Source organism: Psittacula echo, assembly GCF_963264785.1.
Source record: "Psittacula echo genome assembly, chromosome: Z".
In the NCBI taxonomy this organism is placed as follows: Eukaryota; Metazoa; Chordata; class Aves; order Psittaciformes; family Psittacidae; genus Psittacula; species Psittacula echo.
In genome coordinates, this window is record NC_137742.1 from 10,558,142 (window position 1) to 10,582,518 (window position 24,377).

General features: G+C 40.9%; 1 protein-coding gene across 1 annotated transcript; it reads right to left on the reverse strand.

Annotated features, from left to right (window-relative positions):
• Positions 1–460: 460 nt before the first annotated feature.
• On the reverse strand, positions 461–24,239 carry KIF24 (kinesin family member 24; the record flags this gene model as incomplete). The annotated part of the gene is made up of 12 exons (XM_080638442.1): positions 461–827; positions 3,001–3,094; positions 3,973–6,381; positions 6,941–7,050; positions 7,697–7,768; positions 10,420–10,525; positions 12,011–12,132; positions 14,116–14,203; positions 15,866–16,081; positions 18,148–18,245; positions 20,080–20,269; positions 23,629–24,239. 12 exons carry the CDS (start codon positions 24,237–24,239, stop codon positions 687–689), a joined length of 4,257 nt encoding a protein of 1,418 aa, XP_080494568.1. The 3' UTR covers positions 461–686.
• Between the last annotated feature and the right edge of the window lie 138 nt (positions 24,240–24,377).

Below are 24,377 nucleotides of genomic sequence, written 5' to 3' on the forward strand. Positions count from 1 at the left end.
CGTTTGCAGTGGATATGCTGCTGGCAGCAGTATGAACCCACATGCTTATTAACATGCTAGATGAAGCTTTGATAAAAAGTCCCTACTAAATCACTTGTTACGCCTGACTTCAGCCAACCAGAGTTCAGAAGCTCTGGAGTCTTTGTCCTCAGCAAAGAACAACTGCAATAATACCCTTTTGTCTTCTGAAAGTGACAGCACTTCTCCTGCCTTGATTTCCATTTACTTACAGTCTAGTTACATTTGTGTACTTAACAAACAGTGGCTCCTCTTTCCTGGCTTATGTTTGCAAATACTGTTCTGGGTAACTTTTGAGCATTTCTCTTCAGACCTGTGTCTGGCCTCATTTTCTTGAAAACACAGAAGTGCCTTTAGCATGTGCAAAGCTGCTATGAATACTGTGGACAGGGCTCCCTGTTGCTTGGTGAGATACTTAGAGGCTGATGCGTTGCTGCTCTTAAGAAAATGGCTTACTGGTATTAAGGAGATACAAAAGCTTGTGGTGCCAAGTAGTCATCCCTCATTTACTCAGCATTCTCTCCATCCTTATGTAAAATACACACTAATCAACAAACATCAAACCAAAAGCTATCCCCTACCCACTCAAAACTCTGCAGCACAAGTGTGGTCAAACACTAGCTGGCTGCTTCTGTAGCTGTTCTTGTGCACATGCAAGCAAAGACATTTTAAACTGGTGGTGGTGTTTGCAGAGAGGTATCAGTGCCAGGAGAAGCTAAATAGAGCTGAAGCTGGTCTCGCATCGTTTGGATACACTTTGACTTCAGTATCAAGATTTCATCCAGCTTGGTCATGAAGTTCTGAAAATCCTGATGAGGAAGGCAAAAAGAAAGTTTAGGGAACAGCAGGAGCAGCATGTTGGTGAAAAGTCAGCATATTTTATGCACTGCAGCAGTACCTAAAAGCGTATTTTCCATTTTGCAGTGTAGTAGATTAAGTTGGCATTTCCCTACTGAATTTCTGACCCTCACAGACCCAGACCAATGCTTCTAAATAGTGAGGTTTACTTACACTTGTAATTTTATCTGTCTGTATAAAGCACCTTCTACACCAGTTAGCCTTACAAAGGTTAGGGACTGGTTGTCTGATGTGCAGTTTTAACATCGTGCTGAGCTCTGTTCCTGACACCTCTCATGTGGGATCTAGCAGTCATGAAAATAAATGGTGAGTTGAGCCACTCATTGATCAGACATAATAGCCCAAGAACATCCCATTCCTGGGAGATGGAAAGAATTATTTCACATCAGGTCACAGGTCCAACTCCTGCGTGGCTACAGATCTGCTAGATCTGACATGAGAAGTATCAGCAGTGTGTATAGCCTCAGCTGAGGGGAGCTCTACCTTCCGCAGCAACCTGCCACATGGATAAACAAAATAATGTGAAACTGATTAAAACTGAAATGAAGGCGAGTAGGGCTTGTATTAATAAGGGTCCATTCAGACCTGTTCTGCTCTCCAGCTAAGAGCAGTGTTTGATGCCTCTGTTCAGAGATCAGTATCTAAGGAGCTGGGAGGTCAGCATCCTCAGGGCCAGGGGTTTTAACTGCTACCATTTGGAAATCAGTCATTGAAAAGCTTATTTGGCAGGACTCCATGGACTCCAGTTATCTCCTGCACTCCATCTTTGTCTAGCAGGGACATCAGGACTGCAATGTCCAGCCCAGCTGCCCTGCTGTTCTTAAGCACTTTAAATACTGCTTAGTTGAGTATTTGGATGGTCTTGGCAGGAGTCTCTCCTGCAGCCAGAGTTTCATGGCTGGAGAAATTGGAACCATCTGAAAGTGGAAGGAGAGAAACTAATAACGGGAAGTCCAAGGTGATTTCACTGCCCAAAGAAAGGTCATGCTGTGAAACAACACTACAGGATACAAGGTATTCACACACTGCTGGGAGGCCTGGCAGGCTTGTCATTATTCTGCTAAGTAGAAAATGATTGCTTGCGGCAAGGGGCAGATAAACGGAGGTCAGAGGGGGAAAGCTGGTTGGTGTCCAGTGACCAACAGACTTAGGAAGAATGACCCTAAGAGACTTAAAAAATTAAAAAGAAATAAAAAAAATACAAGCTTCCTTTATACCACTGCATTGTCTGCCCCAAAACTGATACAGTTTTTCACTCTTGTGCTGCTTTGTGAACTTTCAGGTGTTACCTGGTGACACATCACATGCAGCTGTAAATCACACAAATAAGCCACATGGTGGCTCCATTCTGAAATACATCTGAAGTGCAGCTGCATTTCAGATGTGAGCTGTGATAGGAACTGAAATGGTTTGATAATGTAATGCAGTAATGGAGCTTAGCTTTATTGATGAGGGAAGTGGTAAGGCAGGAGGTTCTTCCTGGGAAATGTTAATAGTCTGGGTGAATGGGAGTTCTCACAGAGCTGTGACATGCGCCTATGGGATGCAGGAGAAGCAGAGAACTGGGATTGCCTGTCCAGCAGTGGGGCTATGCAGGTCTAGCCTGCACTACTGTTATCAGAGACAAGGATAAGCGAACACTTGAGTGACAAAAGTGAAGAGCCTGTGTGAGTGGGGCCATCTGCAGCATGGTAGGCAAAGGAGGGACTCTCAGAAGAGGCAATGTGGCACTACACCACAAACTGTGACATCCCAGCATCATGCTTTAGGGGTGTGCTGTTTTCTCTAGTATTGACTTACTTGCTCCAGCCTGTAAGAGAAAAACATCATACGGGAAGACACCCTGTTTGGTACAGTCTGGTACGCATGATGCAAGATAAGAGAAAGCTGTCTGATCAGGCACAAGTTGTTCAGAGTTGGCCCATCAGTCTCTTTCTCTCCCAAGGACCTGGCAGTGTGGAGACTGGCAAAGACGTAACAGGCACTGAAAATGAGCCGCCACAGGGAGGCATCAGAGAGTAAGAGGAACAACTGATGAGGAATGCCACATCGCTAATTAAAGTTAATAATCTCTTAATTTATGCAGGTTCAGCGGGCACTGCAATCATCATCTGAAACACTTACCGTTGCTGACATCTGATTTATTAAGCACTCTTCCTTGAAGCACAAGGATGCCATTTCATCCAGCTGCTGCCGATGGGCCCGAATTACAGCCTGTCTGATTAACATAAAATACACCACGAGTTACACAGCCTGCTGTGCTGCCTATAATTACTCAATAAACCTTTAAGAAGGGGAAATATCCCAGAGGAAGCCTTGCTGTCCTCTGTTCCTGACACTCAAAGTGCACACCAGTGCTCCCTGAATTGCAGTGGACTGCACTGGTTTGGGGTTAAAGATGACCTTGATGTCTCAGGATTGCTCACAGAGGAGTGACTACAGCCTCTGTTAGCACAAGCAGCACAGGAGCACGTACTGATTTTTACCATAGGGAAATCTAGGAGCAAAAAAATTGTGTAATTAATTGGTGAAATCGCTTACAGCCATGAGGCTGAACGTTGTTTTGGCGAAAAACAGGCAGAGCAGGAAGGCAGTGCTGCTTCCATTCCTCTGGGCAAGCTTCTCTGACCAGCCACCTATTTTCAGTCATGTGAACGCAGTCCAGTCCTTGGGAGCTGACACTGGCAGCTCCTAGGACTTTGAAGCTTTACATGCACATCTTCAGTAACTGCGCAGCTGCTCTGGCTGTTTTGCTTTCGGTAGGGATGGAACAGCTGTCACCTGATTCTTGATGGGAAGTTTTGATATATTTTAGTACTTGAGAGCTTATAGGAAACCAATTAGTTATTGAGAACTGCAGTTCTCAGTAACTAATTCTTCATTATCCTAGGAAGCTCTAAGAGAATAATTGGTTTCCTGTGAGATTTTAAAATATCACCATAAATTATCATTAACCTTATTAAATAATTAGTTCATAGATTGATTCCCATCAGTTTTTAAAGTACATATGAGTACGATACACAAATAACAGCAAATGTATCACATGCCTAGAACTTCTAAGCTTCGTGACAAGCTTCAGTGATGAGCAAGACTTACTGTGCGTTTTCTAGGGCTTCCCTTTGCCATTTTCCCATCTCTGATGCAGCACTGGCAGAGCTGCTGCTGGGCACGCCAGAGGGGCTCTTTGCATTTGCTAATGGCTGCTTATCTTTAGTTGCAAATCCTGAATCTGCCACAAAAGTCTCTTGTGTAAAAAGATTCTTCATTAACTTGTTCTTTAGCAATCCTCTTTCCTCATTGCTGAATGATGACTTGGCTGAGTCTTCAGAATGACTGAAGTCCTCATTCTTCAGTCCTGACTTGGGCTGCAGTAGCAGGCTGCTTTCCTGAGAGGGGGACTGGACTGTGTAATCCGTATGTCCCACACTGAGAAAGCATGGTGCACCTGAAAAATAGCTCTTTTTGGGTATATCAGCATTTATTTCCTGAGCCATGGGCTCAGCACTGGGTCCTTGATTTGAGTTGGATCTTCCTGAATTACCCGTATTATCTTTAACATCTGCACCACACTGTCTGCCACACAAGTATTCGTTGCACGTTGAGTCACTGGGAAACAAACCACACTCTCTGTGTCCCCTGGAGCCTGTGGATTCAGCCGTGGATGTTTCTGTCAGGTCACGTCCAGCAGATAAGCTGTGAGCGACCCCTTGCTTTGGTGAAGCTGAGCCCAGTAGGCAGTGGCAAGGCTTCACATCACAGCCCAGGGGTGAGAGCCTCTTGTTCCCTGTTTGTGGGGAATGCAGCAGGGTGCAGTGTCTTCCACCACGACGCGTTTGCTCCCCCAGTTCCAGCATGCTGTCCGTCAGAGCTCTGCTTCTTGTGCACTGCCAGCTCTCTTCTGCAAACCTGCTCTGGGAGCCGTGTGTGCTCTTCACACAAGGGGATGTCTCTTGGTTGGAGGACATTTTCTCTGTACCAGTTGTTTCTTCATAGTCAAGAAGGGATATGAGAGGGGCCATCAGCTCAGAGGAGAACTCTGAGGAACAACTGGAAGATCCGCAATGGTTAACACCATTTTTTAGAGCTTTCCATTTTACATCTCCTGCAAGGACAGCATGTCTATCCAAAGTGGATTCTTCCTTCTCTTCATGCTGAAGGTCGACCTCTTTGCTCTCTGGAGTTCCCAGTTTCAATACAGGAGAAACATATGAGTTTGAAGCTTCCTTTTCTGCAGTCAAGGGTTCTTCACTGGAGTAAACAAGACATCTGTGTTTGGATTTGCACTGTTTGTGATCAGCTAGGAAATCTTTGCCGTTTTTCCAGTTACAAGCAGGATCATCCTGCAGGCAGTAAGGTTTTTCAGCAGCATTGCTTGAAGAGGGCTCAATAGTGAAGTCGTAGTTCCAGTCTGCTGGAGTTTTGCTGCAGCCTGTATTTTTAATGGATTCCTCTGTCTTTGGGCTGCCCTCACTGCAATCCCAGCTCTCATCTAGTTCATGTTCTTGCATGGATGCTGCATATTTGAAAAATAAATCCTGTCTCTTTTGGCCTTCTTGCTCTTCTTCAGTTTCTTGTTCTCTTTGATGGAGGAAAAATGAATGTTGACTGCATTTGTTGGTGTTTTTTCTTTTCACACTCTTTTGACTACAGATAGGTGAGAAAGAATCTTCACTGAAATCACTGTCATCCAGGTCTTCCAGCTGCATCCCCTCTTTGCTCTGTACTTCTGTGGGAGGAAGGCTCAGCTCCTGCTTCACTTGAATCTCCTGGGGCTTGTACTGCGTTAAAAACCTCTCAAACGGTTGATAATTCAGTTTTTGCTGTAGAATAGGTGGCTGCTGAAACTGCTGGTGATAAAGACGTAAATGCTCTTCCCTTTCCTTCTGAAATGGAGGCAGATTTGTCCAGGTTTCAACACATTGTTTAGCAAAGGTGTTTCCCCATTCCTGTCTCCCATTGGACAGCAGATTTCCATCTCCAAAGGAAAAATCATCTCTAGGAACAAGCTCTTTCTGAACAGGTTGCACTGTCTGGACTTTCAGGCCCTGGGCAGGTGGTCTGTCTTGCACATACTTGTCTCTCTGGCCACTTTCTTTCATTTCTGCTGTGGCAGCATCCTTTGCAGTGGGGTTCTTTTCAGAGTGGGGAGGCAGATCATCATTTTTCTTCTTCAGGGGATGTGCTATCCGTAGAACTCCCTTAACTGGGCTGGCATGGTGGAACCATGGTGAGCTGGGATTTCCTCTGTGGGCATGTCCTTTGTTGATTGCCCTAGGGGTAGAGGTAAAAGGGACACTTGATGGCTGGAGTGCTGCAGGACATGCTTTTGTTTTTGTGGCATTTGAGGGATGCTGGAGGCCTAGCTTCACTTTCTTTGGAGAGCTCTTTTCCCCAGGTGGCAAAGAGGGATTGTTTTGGACACGTTTTGGAGATACATTTCCAGCTGTCCGACGCTTGTTTGTGGTGGGGGTAGAACATTTGATCCCTTTCTTCAGCTCCTTGACCCTGTGAATGAAGTTGCCTTTAGAAGATGTCATGCTTTCAGATAAATGTCATCAGAACAAACTAATGCTTTCACATACTAAGACTATCCACTGAATCCAGTGTCATGATTTCTGTTTTAACTGTGTAGTTATCCACACAGGCATCAAGAGCCTTCCAAAATGCCTGAACTTCTGCAAAGAGCTATAGCAGTATTCTGTAGTGCTTCCTTGAACAGTGCATAACAGGTTAAATGAGTGAAGATAGCCTCTGTTGGGCTGCATTTACACACTTTATAATGCAGCATGGCACAGCGGCGGCTGAAGACAAGCCAGTACTCTCCATAGCATATCACATTGTCCCACAAACACAAATTAGGGCTGTTGGAGTAGTTGCAGTGGGGGTACTTAGCTCAGGTGTACAGGGCTACAGGGCTCCTGGATTGTATTTACATTGTGAAAACTGAATTTCTTGCCTAAATCAGCACTTCCATTGAAACCAAAATAAAATGTAACCACAAACTTCATACATTACTTTTTTCTTTGTGCTCTTCACCTTGGCAAGATTGAGCTTTATCACCTACCTGTCAGCATATCTTAAAGTGTTCAGGGTATGCTCTGTAGCTATGTGGCTTGGTGACACATTGGCTATCATACACGTCTTGGAGTTGCCAATGAAAGAATCCTTTAGCACCTAATGTTGGAGGAAAACAATAAGATTCTTAGCAATTTATGTACCTTGCTTTTCCCATAAGTTAGCAATGTGTACAGAAGCAGTTGAACATGATTTACCATCTCTTTTTGTTGTTTGTTTATTTGTTTTTTTTAATGTAGTCCTCATCTTAATTTGTCTTGCAATTCTTTGTTTACAATTTACACAAGTGTTAATAAGGGCTCTGAACAAGCCCTTGCACCAGGTGCCATAAGGGTGCTCTTATGTTTTGAAGAATAAAGTAAATATTACAACTGGAGTGAAGAAGTACTGAAAACTCACACGACTGTTACTGCAGAGAAGATGCAAGATTGGTTGCAGACTGGGTGGAAATGGATGGTAACTCTGAATGAATCTGGAAGGCAGTGTTTGGGGGTTTTGTTTGGTTTTAGGTTTGGGTTTATTTGGTTTTGACCATGCCAGTCCCCAGGACTGGCTGGGGGATCTGGCAGTTGGCCTTAATTCTGTGATTACCTTTAAAATTTATGTTTGCAAAAGTTATGTTTTTCTCTTTTCTTCAAGAGTTTAACAGCAGTTATTGAATTATGCCCTTTGTTAAAATCATTATTTATTGATTATTTTGTCCTCAACAGGGAAACCTCTGCTGTTGCCTTTCTGCTCATTTTACCTGAGTTAATTTGCTTTGCCGGAAAGGAGTATGTGCATGTTCCTGATCCAGTGCCCGAATGCATTCCTTTAGCTACCAAAAATAAAACAGAACAAAAATCAGAGGGGAAAAAGTGTGTTAGTCACACACTGGCGAGAATCTGAACTGCATCAAACCTAACCTACAAAATGTACAATTTCCTTTGTGGTACCTTTAACTCCTACTACATGATGTCCCTTGTTGCAAGGGGAGTTTGCTGCTGCCAGAGCCACAAATAGCTTCAGCCAGTTCAGTCAGCAGCAGCAGTTTAGCTGCACTCAAAGAGAGCAAAGCTGTAGCACAGAGCACAGCTAGCCTTGCCTGATGGCTCTGTGGGCTACATAAACCCAAGAAACTGGGTAAATACACGTGTTTAGCACACACAGAGCTCCACACTAGTGTGGACCTGCTGCTGCCTGCACCATAGCTAATGAGTTTGAAGCCAAGTTAGGTGTACCCAAGAGTATACTGCAGCTTGCAGGGCAGGTGTACCCCAATAACAGAGCTTCTTCAGCTCCATGTCTTAAAAATTTCCTTCTTCTGAAAGTTCTTCCTCTGCCCAAATACCCCAACAGTTTGGACAACAGCATTGCAAATCTCTTATGTCACTCTGGCAATATTTTCATACCTTAGTCAGAGATAGCACAGGCTAGTAAGTGCATCTTTCTCCCCATTATGAGTATGATATGCAGTCTAGATGTCCCACCTATGCGTGGATACACTGAGCTGTATGGGAAGGCAGTTGGTCTCAAATCAGTTCCTCTTTACACCAGTGCAAAACCAAAACCTTTGGGAAAGCATGGACCAATGAGCGGTGAGGTGGGCTGTGTTCAAGCCCAGGTTCAAGGCCACAGTCAGAACGTAGCATAGGTACAGCCTATCTAAACAAATATGTCACTGTGGCCTCTGGCAGGCTAAGAACTATACACAAAATACTGAGAATGGAACAACAGACTACTCAGGGAGTGGAGATACAGCCGCAGAACTTCCATTAAAACTGACAGAACATGAGCAGCTAGCTAGACTCATGCCTTTCACAGAACTCACTAGATCTTCCTATTGTTAATAACCATCAACAGAGGTAGCCTGTAGCTTGAAGGGACATCCCTTGATTTATTACCAGCCTTGGAAGAAGATGTCATGTTCAGACTCAGAGATGTGCACTTCCTCGCCTTATTTCCACTGAGATAAGCACAATAGCATCACACTGCTTATCAAGCCTGGATACTCTTAAATTGGCAGAAATTGACTGTATATCCATGAAACAAGTCATTTAGAGCAAATATCGAAGGAAAACTAAGCAGATTACAGCATTGTCATGGTGATTCTATCATGAAGCAACCATTGTACGTTTAAAGCCTTACTACATTCTACATACACCCACTTAAAATGACATATTTCTCACTTTTACTATATTTTATTAAAAATCACACATCTAACAAGTAAAGAGATCAAACTATTCTAATTTTTTATTCCACTTCTCATAATTGCAGTATCTGAGTATCTTCTACTTGAAATCAACATGAATATTCAAAACAGGAGCAAACTTCAAACTTAATGTGTCTTAAGGCCTGAACAGTGTGGTATCATAACTGAGAGCAGAGCTAAATTCTACAGCCTGCAGGTCATGTAGACTTACCCAAAGATGCCTATATAGTTAACTCAGTCACTAATTGGAGACTGTAAGTATTTACTCGGTTTAACACAATACCAAAAGTACACACACTCTGATTTTAAAGTTCCTTTTAAAAGAAGAGTTTCATGATCTTACATAAAGCCTCACTTTTCAGGAATCTTTCTGTTCAGGTTCTGACTCCCCATCTCACTCAATTATTGACCGGCAAGTACTCAAGAAAGCATAAAGTAGAGAAACACATCCATTTTACAGGCTGTCTCTCAATACAAATACCACTATTACACAGCAGGAAAGCCTCTGTGCAAAAGCACATTCTACGTTCTCAATAAAAGCGAACCACCTCCTACTTACTGCACACTAAAAGGTACGGTTGTGTGCACTGACTTCTGCACTGTTCATTGATAACTGCATAGCACTTTCAGTCTCACTCAGAGAAGCCCTCAGTCACCAGTGAGCATTGTTCATTTGAAGTAAAGGAGGTGCAAAGGCTTCTGCACAATTTATACTTACAGGCACTTCACCTTTTTCATAGATGGCATTTCTCTGCTCCTTTTCCCTCTTTACATAACTGTGTACACTTAAAAAAAGTTGCATTATGCGGGCATTGCTTCCTGTTCCTTCCTCCCCATACATGAATTATTAGTTTCTGTGCTTTTGAGTATTTAAGTCCTTTACTCCTGATTTGAAAAAGTTTAAGTGAAAATAACGAGCAGGAAGAGATGTGCTTTTATGAAACAAATATGGTAATCTCAGGAAATACTCTCTGGAATTAAAAGGGACAAAACTTTCTCTGTAAAATACAGGACACTTACTATACTATACCTAATATTCTCTATGCTGTGTTTACCTGGCTGGCTGTCAGAATGGCTTAAAAAGACTTAATCAGAAAACCTTTTCCCTTTTAAATTGTCTTTCAGGCATGAGAAGAATTAAAATGCACGCACTTAGTACTTTGGTTATTTTTCCCCCTCCATGGAATACATACATGCATTATTCTGTGGTTCATTTTTTCTAAAACACATGCTAATAATTAAACACAAAACCTTCCCCAGAAATGCTAGTAGCTTACTGCTAAAAGACTTTGGTTTATTTCTGCTCCTTCCATTTTTGTTTGTCGATCTGAGTCTCTGGCATCAGCTGCCCTTTCACTGCCAGCCAAGTCTATGAATGATATCCTAGAAAAAACAGAGTTTCATTTATCTTAGGGGTTAGTTTTTACATTTTTCTTTTATTTTTTAAACTGAAGTACTCTAACACATGACATCAGAAGAATGATTAGAAACAACTACTTCTGAACAAAGAGAAATACTCACTGGAAATATCTCAGGCACCATGATAGGCATAGCATTAGGAGCAATGTCAGAGCATCCTGACACTAACACATTTGCCATAGAAAGTGCAATTGCATGTGATGAGAGTGCTCCACAGTTTCATGGATGTGCTGTTTAAAGTTTAACACATTAATCTCTCCAGATAATCACTGTGCTTGTGGTTTCCTAAGAACACAGTTAAAGAAACTGTAGGTTTTTAAATTATCCTTCCAGGTACCAGGGACAACTGCCTTGTCAAATTGGAATTCAGGGCAATATGAACAGAAATTTCCACTGAAGTAAGTAATAGACTGAGCTTTCAGTGTTCCTTGTCCCTTCCTTCCATTAAACTCAGTTACTCCCTCTCATGTTCTCTAGCTCTAGGTGGCAGCTGCTGTCACTGACTGTTGCACTGTATCTTTTTCTTTGCTGTTTTCTGTTTCTGGAACAGCCCTGACATCTCTTACAGGCATATCTTGGGATCCTTTCCTCACTCTGGCTCACTTTCAGTAACAAAAAACCAAACAAAGCACAAATGCCACACCTACATAATCGCATACACTTCTTTTTCTAAGCCTGACTGTTCTGCCTTTTCCTTTCTCCACTATTTATGGCTATTCCATTTTGCCTTGTATTTAAAAGAAGGTCCTGGGAAGCAAAACTGCATGGTGGTTGCTGGAAGGGTGTGTCAGCATGGTTTTTTGACACTCAGCAGTAACACAAATACCTAGATCTCTCTTTCCTCAGACCTCTTTCTTGGGGTTGTTTAGTCTGGCGAAAAAATGACTGAGAAAAGGCACAATTACAGTCTTCAAATACATAAAATAGCTGTTACAAGTTGAAGTAAACTGCTCTTTTTGGCTACTGCAGATAGCATCAGAGCCACACTCTTAAATTATCAGGGAGGTTTAGGTGAGGTACTGGGATTCTTCTGACCACAGGCAAACTTCTCTAATGGAATCATCTCCACCTGCCCTAGTCATCACAGGCTCCCTTTCTAGTCAATTACAGGACAGAGCTGCTTTGAGGGGCAAATCCACCTAACCTAGTTTAGGTAGCATGAGGTGGATGGCAGAAATTACTGTTCCTATTGACTTCAAAGGTGATGAGCTCAAACATCAGTATGCCCATTGCAGACATTTACCTGCATCTACATTTACATCAGATGTGGCTTAAGTGCTCTCCCTGGGAACAGAGAAAGGAGTGAAACTTCTCAAAGTCCCTCTGAACCCTATCTTCTGATTTCACTCACAGCTGCCCACTAACTCAACACCTCCTGTTTGTTTACCTTATGGATATCCCTGGGCTTGACGTCCTCATCAGCCCCAAGCAGTCCACTTCTCATCTTACCTTCCAAATGTCCTGTTGGCTGGGTCTTTAATTTGAATTTGGATGATAGCATGAGATCGAGAGGAATCTGAGTTGACTCCAGTAGCGCCTGTGCTACGTTCTTTCCCCCCCTTCAAAATCACCTGCAAAATGAGGGGGACAAAATCCGAGTGTAAATTGTAAATAAAAACAGAATCTCTCAGAAAGAGATGTTGTTCTCGTAAGATGAGGAAACATTAAGAAGAATAGTTCATTCCAGCCTTAAAATTTGGTGCAAGGTGGATGTTAAGTTAGACTGGATCCCCTCCAATGTTTCTTTAGAACTTTGTATATGGACCTGCTTGCAATAACACTACAGAGCTTTGGGAGGATACTGCAGGTGAGCAGTTGTTGCATCACACATTCACTTGGATTTGCAAAATATACAAACTATAAAATTAAAACCAGTAGTATATTAGCAATGAAAGAAAGAAAAACTGCAGACATAACCTAACAGACTCATAAAATAACTATTTGTGGTGTTCTTTTAACATTGCCCTTTCTCATGTAACTGTTACCCAGAAAGTAACACAAAAATTACAATGTGCCAAAACCTTTCTGCATTTCCATAACTAAAAGAAATTGTGCCAAAGTAAGGAACAAGGTTAAAAGATAGATTATACTCAATACAATAATAAAACAGGAAAACAAGGAAGAGAGGCAAAGCAAAAGGACAAAGGCTCCTTCATAATACATATCTGGATAGTTCTCTTTTGAAAACTTCTAAGGACTCACAGAAAGTCTAGCAGCCAACTGCAGCAGGACATTCATAAAAGTCATTAATTTTGTTTCTGGCTGTAAGAACAAATTAAATCAGTATCTAGCCAAATACATAAATTCTTAGTTGACAGATGTACATTATTCTTGCCTTTCAGTGGCCAGTTCTCAATCAGAAACCTAACCAACAGAAACCTAACCAGCAGCTCCCAAGCATTACATTAGTGCTAAATGCAGATAATTTCTGAACCAAAGCTAACATTAATGAATGGTAAATAACCAGGGATGTATTCAAGACTCTTCCCATATACCTGTTGTAGACTATTAGTAAGCTCTAAGTCAAGCCACTGACATTCCTGTGTTCAAAGGGGTCTGTGGACAATATCAAATTCTTTTTTTGTTGAGATACATGTAATAATAAAGTCATTTCATAGCTCTTCCGTGTGTGAAATGTGATAATACAGACGAATGTGTTAATCAATCATATAGCAAATTTACGTATTAATTTGGAGAAGCATCACCAGATGTCCTGAAGCTTGGAGTTAATGGAAGATGAGGATAAAAATTAAATGGAATATTCATGGGCAACACTATGCCAGTTTTAATGAGTCAATTATACTATCAGGCACTTGTAATTTCCTCACTGAGAAAGGAATTAAACTATGAGAAGTCAAGTTAAATAGAAAGCAGACCTAACCAGTTTGCTGGCTGCAAGGCAATGCAGAAAATTTGCCAGTGCCTTTTTAGGGTCAGCCAGGCAGGGAAGGAAGACTGAAGCCTTGCTTGTACTGAATATCAGCTGCTGTTTAAAGATCCTAATTTTACTTGCTATCACCCATCATTGTCTAAGCAGGGGCTTAATCCTAATTCAGATCAAAACCTCAATCTTCAGTATTTTCTAATTTATAATTCTATTAATTTTCAAATTTACATATGTTGTCCCACATCCACGTACCTTTAAAATAGAAAATTTAAGTTCACAGAAGCAAAAACAACCCAACCACATTGGGAGAAAATACTTATCCAGCTTTAAGGGTCCCTTGCTGAGACACAATTTAATTTCTGGAATAGTGATAGCAGTCTATTTCTTGGCAAAGATCTTCTCATAAGGAGTGGCAATAGAAGCAACAGCTGTAAATCAGCAGCTTGCACGTCAATGACACAAGTCACAGTGACCCAAGAAGCTTACTGAATAAAGGCACTTCTAACAGTGCTCCTTGGTGCTCTGCTAGGATTGCTGCTTTCAGAACCTTAAACAGGAACATACACATGTACTACTCAACAAATAACAACCTCTGTAAGTAACATATCTCGCAAATCAGCAAATGAGGCTGTAGAAGATAAAAAATAATCACAAACATAGAGGTTACCTCCAGCAGTAGATCTACAGAGTTCACCTGAACCTCCCGCAGTCCAACTATTTGAACAACGTGCTTGCTATCTTCTCTTGCAAAAAGTCTGAAAACAGTGCAGAAAGAGGATTTCTGAAATCTCAAATAGCAGCAATGAAAACATATGTCAGTGCTATGACACTGTGAAAAAGCAATCAAGGCTGCTGACTCGGGAGAAGCACCACTGTCATTAATTTATTTTCACAGCTGAAGAGGTATTTCTTTTGTAACATGTACCATTGATACTTCACTATTAGAGACATTAGCAATGCATTTATGCTCTTTCAGGAATATAATAAAGCAGGGAAGTAAATTATCATGTTTACATTCTAGAGTTCTTGTCTCTCTTTCAGCTGCATCTTGGGATTCTCCTAAGAAGTTCAGACTGTAAGTTATGCTCTGTTCAAGTTCTCAAGATTCTTCCACAGGATTTCAAAGCAGTTCCCATAGCCACAGTCAGATTTCAGAGCACCTCTGCTGTGAATCACACAGAAGCATTACAGTATACAGGAAGAATGTAGACATGGTGCCTATAGGAGGAAGTTTAATCTCCTTCAGTGATATGCAGGATAGCTAGTAGACATCTCAAGGATTATAAGGACACTCCTTTTGCCTTAGTAACTTGACCCCTTACATAGCAGATTGTATTACCTGCTCCTTAAAGACTTTTGGAGAGAGGGCACACACGTGCACAGAAATAGGTGCTTCCTTTGTGAATAGATGCTCACTTCCTCAGAATCATAGAATCATAGAATAGTTAGGGATGGAAAGGACCTTAAGATCATCAAGGTCCAACGCCCCTTCCATAGGCAGGGACACCTTGCACTCAGGGAGAAAGCCTCCCTCTTGAGCCCTCCTGTGTGCTCTAAGGACAGTGCTCTCAAGGCTCCTAAAGGTTCCAGCTGACAGGTAATGTTCCTTCAAGATCATTGAAAAGATTTCACTACTGAGACCTTAATTGACTATTACTTTATTCAGAGATTTCAGACCACAGTGATTTTTTTTTTTTTTTATACCATGTACTGTGTTGTCTGATTTCCATTCTGGATGGAGCTCCTGATGGAGTATACATCCACCCAAAAGAGTCTGGGGCTGAGGTGATGGCAGCATCACCTGCAGAAGCTTTCTTCAGTTGTGTCATTGGGCTGCTGGATGAGAAGGTGAGCAGACTTTGCAGTGTCAAGCGTGACAACTGGGAGATCAGCGGGATCATCAGATGCTAGGGAGGCATGAGGAACAGCCAGAGATTATGTTTGAGTAGGCAAAGACAGGGACTCCACAATGGTTGGCATAAGAACTGGCCACAAGAAGGTTCTTTCTCTACCTGTGGTGTTCAGTTATTGTATTATTATAGTGTAAGCAAAACAGCATGAGTTCATATCTGTTCTTACTTATTCCTCTCCTCCCCCAATAGTAAAAACTAGGAGCCCCTATCAACACCACAGTATTTAGTGTCAAATTCTGCCTTCTCTAAGTAGCTCCTAGAATCATAGAATCACAGAATGGTTTGGTTCGGAAGGGATCTTAAAGATCATACAGTTACAACCCCTCTGCCATGGGCAGGGACACCTTCCACTAGACCTAGGAACAACTCTAATTAAATTACTAACATTTACTGTAAATGGTAACATGGTAAATGAAATTGCATATAACAGTAATTGATTTATAAACAGTAACTAAGTGATTCATAACCATAGCTTTATAGTAAAATGTACTTTTATTTAAATACCTCTTCCTTCCATTTAGCAGGTCATAAAGCTGTCCACAGTAGATCTCATAAAAACTGATCAAAACAAGGAGATCTTTCTTTGACTGTGATGCTTCCAACTGTCTAAAGATGTCCTTAGCAGCCAAGGCGTAGAGTCCTGGGTTCCGCTGAGTACCTATCATAGTGTAAGTCTTGCCAGCACCAGTCTGCCCATACGCAAAGCAGGTTGCATTGCCTCTGTGAAGATAACTTGTATTTTTAGTGTCATATCTAATTTATTCATATCTATTAAAAAAGCTTCTGCAATGTAAATTTCTATCTATAGTGGCCTCTTAGCAAGGCCACTTAGCAAATTTGGTTTGCTATCGTATCTGAGAAAATGCAGAACATTTAACATTGATTCCCAAGAGTGTCCTATGGAGACCTGGCATGTCACAGAGTGCTGGCTCTCTTCCTTTCTTCCAGATGCCAAAAATGCATTTAAGGAAACAAAAATTCATTATTCTTCTTCCAGCTGCTTAGATGCTTCAGAAGTATCCTAGAATTATGAATAGGAATCCTACTGATTATGAATCACAGAGAAAAATTACTGACATGAGATGCAAACCAGCCACAAGTCAGGATCTTTATAAACGTGTTGTACTTGATGAAAATTAACACCCCAGCACTATACTAAGCAAGGTTACTTTGTCTCAGGGTGCACACAGCTGTATCAGTCTGAAGAGCTGTTGTTGCCTAGGGGAAGGTCTTGTTCTTCCTTTCCTCTGCTCCCAGCTGTGTGACCTACCCCCACTGACCCACTCCTGGCTGTGCTGGCTCTCACATTAGATTTTACTCCACTGAAACAACAGAAAGCTTTCCACTTTTTTTGCAAGCTAATTTTTGCTGCTTCAGTGAATTAAAGCACATCACAGAAGATCACAAAATATACTCAAGCTGGCTTCACATGACCTATGGGAATGTGTCTAGCTGGAGGTAAGGAAGATGATCATCCCCTTTCAGTGGTAGGAAGCTGTTTGGTTATCTCACTCCAGCTTGTCAACCACAGTCTTGTCTTATTCCAGATTGCTCCAGCTTTGTCATCATATCACCTTAAGATTATAGTGGCAATGCACATGAAGCGCCAAGGTCCCAGGATATGGCTCCAATGCCCTTCAAGCCCATCTAAGTTGAGGTTTCTATGTGACTACTTCTTCCCCATCCTTGGTCGTTTACAGGGGCTGAACCTACAAGTATGATGTGAACAAATTCAGGGAACTGAGTCAGCCATAAAAGAAATAATACAGAACAAATTATTTGCTCCTCCCCTCCTTAAAAAAAGACCTTTTAGCTGGCTCAGTACCCTAAGAAGAAATGGGTAAAAATGTCAGGCTGCAGTAAGCACAGTGAAGAATTTCTTGCCATCTTGGATTGCAGAATTAGCTTACCACAGTGTCACATTAGACCAATGTTAATGAAGCGGATGCAGCAGGAGGGACAGGAAATTTAGGGGAAGCTGAGAAAAAACAGTGGCATCTCTCCTGGTGGCATTACTGTAGTAGCTGTAATGTGAATTGTGCTCTTAGCGATTATTATGCAGCAAGCAACAAGCATCATTCTCCTTTTCTACTTTCCTTTTCTCAAAAGCATGACATTCTCTGTCTATGCTGATTATACTTGGAGATTTTCAGTAACAGAATGCACCATTTTGTTAATTTTCAGCATGGATACATAATTCTTTCTTTCAAAGACTCAAAAGTGTAATTATATTCAAGCTTGATACTTTGCATGAAAATAAGATTATTCTTGTAAAGCCACCATCAATTTCCCCTTAATCAGGAAGTACGTCATTATGATTAAGCCTCTAAGCAAACATAAATAAAGTAAATCATAAGATTACTAATAATTTCTATTGCCCTATGAACTGTAAAAATACATGAAAAAATATCTCACAGCAGTCTCATGAAAGGGGTAATATTATTCTCCTACAGATGAGTGTGCTAAACACCTCTTTGTTAGAGTGGAGATTAGACTTCAGAAATGCTGGAGCACATTTTCTGTTCTAGGCTGGCCATGGCTTCTCTGAGGTCCAATTCTAACTTCCTCTCTGATTTAAATTTCTCACAAAATGTGAAGAAAGTTTTCCCTGATTTATGTTGTCAAAACTGCAATCAAAGACATTCTAAAAGGGGGAAGGTATGAGGCAAAAGTGAAATGAATGTATTTTTTCAAAAGATGAGAAGCGTAAAGGAAAATTAAAGCAGTATTTGAAATTTGCAAACAACAAGGCAAAAAAATAAGAAATGTAAGCAGTGATGCCCTACCCATTGAAAATGTGCTCAATGAGAGGATGAGCTGTCTTCATATACACATCCTGATTGGTACATGACTCCCCAAAGACTTCATCAAAATAAAAAACATGCTGAAAAATAAATATGATTTACATGAAAATGAGTATGTTTCACTTCTCCTTCACCCCCATTTAAATGCAAAGTTAAATAACAGAAATCTTTCCAATGACTTCATATGGCTTTGGATGAGGTACAAAGTGATTTAACCCATTTAGCAGCAAGACACATGCAGAAACAGATTATGACTAATCAAGAGACTGAAGGTAGGAAAAATAAAAAAGGGAAAAAATAAAGAGAAACAAAGATGCCTTAATTTCCCATCATTCTGAAGCAGAACATACCACAGCCTTCTGACAAGAAAAATGCTAATTAAAGAAAACTATTCTTGAAATGACTCACCCTGTACAGATGTACAGTAAGACCAAAACAGTAAAAAGAACTCAGAGTCGGCTATTGCCTTTCTCAAAATTAGTCCTCAGTTGTGGTTAATCGCATCTGTTCTGCAGACTTAAAAACTGTTTGTGCCAAAGGAGAAAGAAGTTATTCCTAAATAAAGCTGGATTCTATTATCTTAGAAGGGGTCAAGAAAAACCCAAATTCCCACACTCGAGATCTGACTCAAAGCATCAGCGGCTCTGGAAACACTGCAGCAGAGCTTGTTATGGGGTTCTTCTAGTGTTTGTAGGTACAGTCACAAACACAACATTTTCAAAAGAGCCTCCATGACCTGGCATCTTAACACTGTGCTCTGATAAATCCCCTGCAGTGCAAACTAAAGTGGTAGATGTCTAGGGCTGAGAATCATTTCAATGTTGCGCAAACAAACCACATGAGCACACAGGCAGGTTAAATCAGAGAGTCTCAGCACTTACACTCAGCTCAAAGGGCAGATGTGCTCTGTGATGGGCCTGCAGTTGTAGAGCTGGAATATGCTCCACTGCCTCCCATTCACTCTGTACCCCTTGCTGTTCTTTCTGTAGGAACCAGAGGTGGAGGCAGGGCGAATAGCAAGACTTGGAAGTTCTCCTGGGTCCTACAGAATAGACACAGTCTTTGCCATGGCATACTTTTATTTGGACTAAGTTAACTGATAGCAGTATTTCATTTGTCTGTACTGATATAACAAAGTTAATTAGTGGTTATTTCAGCATTGAGCTACTAAGGTGATAAGCACCACATAAATGCCAAATATAGGTAGTCAGATGGAGGGAGTGGGGTGGAGTTGCTGCATTTGTCACACTGTAAAATGTGGTATATGAACCAGGCCCCAGAGAGCTGCAATCTGAAATTTTACTGGATACTCCAAACAGTTGCTCCTAGGAACCAGACTGTAAAAATAACACCCAGTAGAGTGAGACTGGCTTGCTGCTGTCCAGAAATCAGTTGTGTTCCTGGTGCTGTCATTCAAAAGTGAGAATTTGAACTATGACAGCACAAGGTTTTTGGGATTAAGAAACAAAGGCCAAAAGGGAACTTAATTTTCAAAAGCATTTGAGAACAAAAGAAGGGAAGGGATAAAGGGTGTACGTGATTCATTGAAACAGACCTACAGTGCTGAAACAGGATAAAGGGAACTGCTCACTGGACCACTCAGGAAAGCTATGAGGAGACTCTGCAGCAGGCAAATCTCCTGCAGCAACGGCATGTAGCAGAGGGTTTTATTTTGCCACATGCAAAGAAAGCTGCAAAAGACATGTTTTTGAAGCTTAAAATTCCGGGTTTGGGTTTTCTGCCACAGGCTGGCATAAGTAGAAGTAACTCAAATATAGTTCGCTGAGCTCAAGTGCAAGAAATGGAGAAAGGCCTTTTCTGCTTCACCCCATGGAAACTCCAAGCACAATCTGCTTTATCGTGTCCATGCAAGTGACTGGCCCAAACCCACAATTTAAAAGTGGAATATGTTACCTGTAAAATATATTGGGTGAGATCAACTGCCTCCTTCTTCTCATGAAGAAGTAAAGTTTCCTTATCTTTCACTGTGATGATATTAACCTCCCCACGTCGCTCCTCTCTCAGGCCCAGAGGACGTTTTCGGACACACACTCTGATTTTTTCACTCTCTGTCCATGGTGTCTCTTTCTCAGAAGCACTGGATCTACAACAATAGAGTAGGTTTACATTTTAAAATGAGGTTACCACAGAATCTAGAATATGCATAAATTTATTAGCTTTATCAATAAATGTTTCCATCTTTCATGGCATATAAAAAGAAGACCCAAAATATGTCTCATTGTTACACAGTGAAGTTTCTGTGTTTTTTTTTCCTATAGACTGATGCCTTTTGTGCACTTCTGTTGAAAGAATACTAGTGTTTTTACAGCTTCATTCCTGAACTTGTTGCTGTCCTGACATATTTTCAGTTGACAACAAAGATGTGATTGAAGCTGGCATAATATGCAAGTTAGCATAATGAAATTTAATCTTGCTGAAGTTATTCACAGCTGTAATTAGTCAATAATGTATAGATACAAATATGAACAAATCTTGAACAGGAGAGGGTATAATATTTAGTTGCTTTTCCTTTTACACTGAGTTTCATTCTTCCTATTATGGAATGTCAAGCAGGTTACAAGTAAATGACTCAAACTGGGAAAAAAGACCATGTCATTGTGTGCCATATCATAATGTTCCTATTCAGCTCAAAGAAAATTTGAAATATTGATCTTGTCATTGTTTCCCCTATGGTCTTTTTTCATAAAAATAATATGTGGTTTCAGACCACAGGCAAAGTTGTGCTATTGTGTTTTGGCAACTCTCCTTTAGTTTCCTTCCAGACAACCCAGAAACATGAGGTCATTTCCTTTTCACTGATTAACCTGCAGTATAAAACATTTTGCGATGCAGCATAGAGAATATGCTTGAATTCAACCAAAATGTATTCATTCTGCCTTTCCCTTTTCAAGCTGTTTTCAGCCAAATGAGTAATGATGTTCAGCCTGGATTTGAATGTCAAGTTGTGAAACAAAAACCCCTAAACAAACCAACTTTTAATCAAGCCCCAACTTGCCCAGAATTAGTGTTTCTGCCATGCTGCCCAAATGCCCTTCCAAAATCTTTTAATGTAGCAACCAAAAACTAACACATACTGGTTATCTAATAAATTAAAACCAAACCCACAAGTTACTCAGTATTTCATTACAACTCCAAGCTTGTAGTATCATTGCTATTGTGCAGCACAATTCCACAGAAACACACAACATGCTGATATAAATCTCAAGATGCAGTCTTTGAAAACTACACACAAGTAATCTTTATTTGTAACTGGAATCCCTTTAATTTTAGCAAAGCTTTCCCATGCAGACTAGGATCTGGCCCTACATTAAGATGGAAAATTCTTTCCCCTGTAAAGAAAGGCAATGATACTCGAAATAAGACGCTTCAAAAGCTAGTGTGAGCTTAAGGATATCACTAGGCACCAAATGTCGTCCAACAAATGATCAGAGGCTCTGAAGTTTAATTCTCATGGCATAGGCTGGATTTGATTACCTACAGAAAGAGTCTGGTGTGCTCTCAGAGGCTGCAGAGGAAGCACTGATTATAAAATTTGGGGAAAGTAAAAAATGAAGACTTGGAGGCTCCATTTTTGAGAGAAAAGGCATAAATTCTTTCTAGTACAGACACACACTTAGTTGAATATGCTTTGTATGGGAACAGAATGAATTTTAATTCTATATGCTGAACATGAAGTTTAGATTTTTTATTAATCTTTCGTAAGTAGTAATTGTATTTTTAACAAATTTTTTTTTAAATTACTAAAAAAAAGAAAAATCTTGACACAGATCATTAGAAACCTGATTAGACAATAGGTCAGAAGAATAACCATGCCCTGTCTGTCGCTGTCAGAATCAAGCCATTTGGTGTAGGCAAGTAGAAAATATATTGAAACATGTTGAAAGAGTTCTCAATCTTTCTGCCATCTGAAATCACGCCAGTGGTTTCCAGTATTTCTCATAGATGAGATTAGATTAGGCTTTGCAGTGATCAAATGACAAGGTGACATGGGAATGGACGGATTCAGTGAAGGAGCACTTGCAAAACAGGAATCACAAACCCAAGTGTCAGCAGACTGGCTCAAGCCTCGAATGCACAACACGTACTCTGTGGTCAAAACAGGAGAATGAGAAACTCAGGCATGTCGGTAGGAGGATGCAGAAAGCCCACCATAATGCTCATTAATAAGCTGAACCATAATGTTAGGCACAGAACAATGTGCTTAGGAAAAAGAGAGAAGAACAAGTAAACAAAGTGAAAACAATGGAGAACACAGCTCTATCACAGGATTAAAACCCTTGAACTCCTCTAGCTGAGCCATTAGGTTATATTTTATCATTTTTTTACTTGCTTTACTTTTACCAGAGAAGCACTAGGAATCCTGCCCTTTAGTTGCACCTTGGCTCAACTAGAGGAGGCAGAAATGCACTAAGATGCCAATATAGGTATGAGGTTAGAGTGCTTCTCTGGAAGGTGGGAATGACTTTTTTTCCAGCAAAAGGGAGTTATAAACCTCTGCCTTGCATTTCCCAGTTTAAATTCTCTGACTACTATGTCATCATAGTACTTCTCCACTGTGGCAACAGCATCTGTTCCTCCAGGCTACATGCATGCTCAACGGGAGATATAATTGACACCCTGACTCCATGGATTCTCCCATATACCAGATCTTTCCCTACAGCCTTCTCAGACCAAGTTCCATTTTCATACAGCTGCCCCTCCTCATTGCATTTTTAAACAGAAGTGCCACAACTGCACTGCAAGGTGGTAGATGCTGGTAGCATGTGTGCAGAGGGGTATGTGCTCTGCTGCTGAGGCAGGAAAAACATATTTTGTGCTTTAAAATATTTTGCAGGGTAGATTTTCCCATGCTTCAAGATAACCATAGCCCTTCTGTTACCATATGCTGGTAGAAGTATGGATTCTACAGATCATGTGGTTGGGGAGCAGCTGCAAGGCATCCCTCTCACCACCATATCTATATCCTAAAACAGGTATATTCATTCTGTTTCTTCTTAAAGCTCCATCATAGAAATTTTTTTATAAAGAAAGCCATCACAAAATTTATCCTTTTCACATGGAAAAACTTGACAAGCTTATCAACAGACAATGCCGTATTTTGGAAAAACAACGTTTTTCACTATAGTCTCATGGAGAGATAAAGAGTAAGAAAGATTGGCCAAAACACCATGAAAACAAAGCCTTATATCCTAAAAGACAATAAAGACTATTCTTAGAAAACCTTGGTGAGCAGCAGCTGGTGAAATTCACCTGATTACTTCTACAGACTTGGAGAGTCCCAAGTGCTCATTAATAACTCTCTTCAGCATAGGATTCTGCATTGCTCTGTAGTGGTAGGATTGCTCATTTGGAGGTGATGAAGACAGATTCTCCTCCACTAGGAAGAAAGAATTAATTATGACCAACTTGAAATATAGCAAAATAAAGGCAACTGATTATTACCTGATACAGGAATGAGGTAGCCCATAATTATACCCTGAAATATGAGTTATTCTTTGTACAATAGGAGCTTCAGAATCCCCCAGGAGTGGAGCAATATCACCAGAAACTGTTGGACAGCTCAGGCCTTTTTTTGTGCATATTCCAGGAGTATTTAGATCTCTTCTAGTTAATCTGATGACCTCTGAATCATGTGGTTGAATGTGTCCCAACATTTCCCCAACACTGCTCTCTTCATTGGCACCGAAATCAGATAAACCATATGGTTCAGATTCAGAGTCTTTAACCGTTCCATCATTTTCTTCAAAGAAGGACTCAAAATGCAGCTGTCTACGGGGACCTGATCTGGTCACCTGAGGCTGAATGAAAAGACCACTTGGTTGAAAATCTTTCTTGCTTAAGTCTGCAATGTCTTCCTCTTGCATAATTTTGATTATTCTAATGAGCTGAAAGAGTCGTTTGCGATCATTCATGTCGTGAACTCCCAGTTTGGTATAGTCCTTCATGGTAACTTTGGCAAGCTCATCAATCTTCTGAAGGCCAAAGGCAGCAAAATGGGGATAGTATTTTTCAAGTTCTGCCTCACAAAGGCATTCATAAAGGCATGATGCCATTTTCAAGCTGACACCTACAAGAAATCAAACAGAGTAAGTATTAGAATCATATGAAGCATCACATCTGACAAAATTACTAATGAAGAAAGTACACATTTTCTGTTGCCATTACCTGCAATTAGGCTGGAAGCTTGTTAA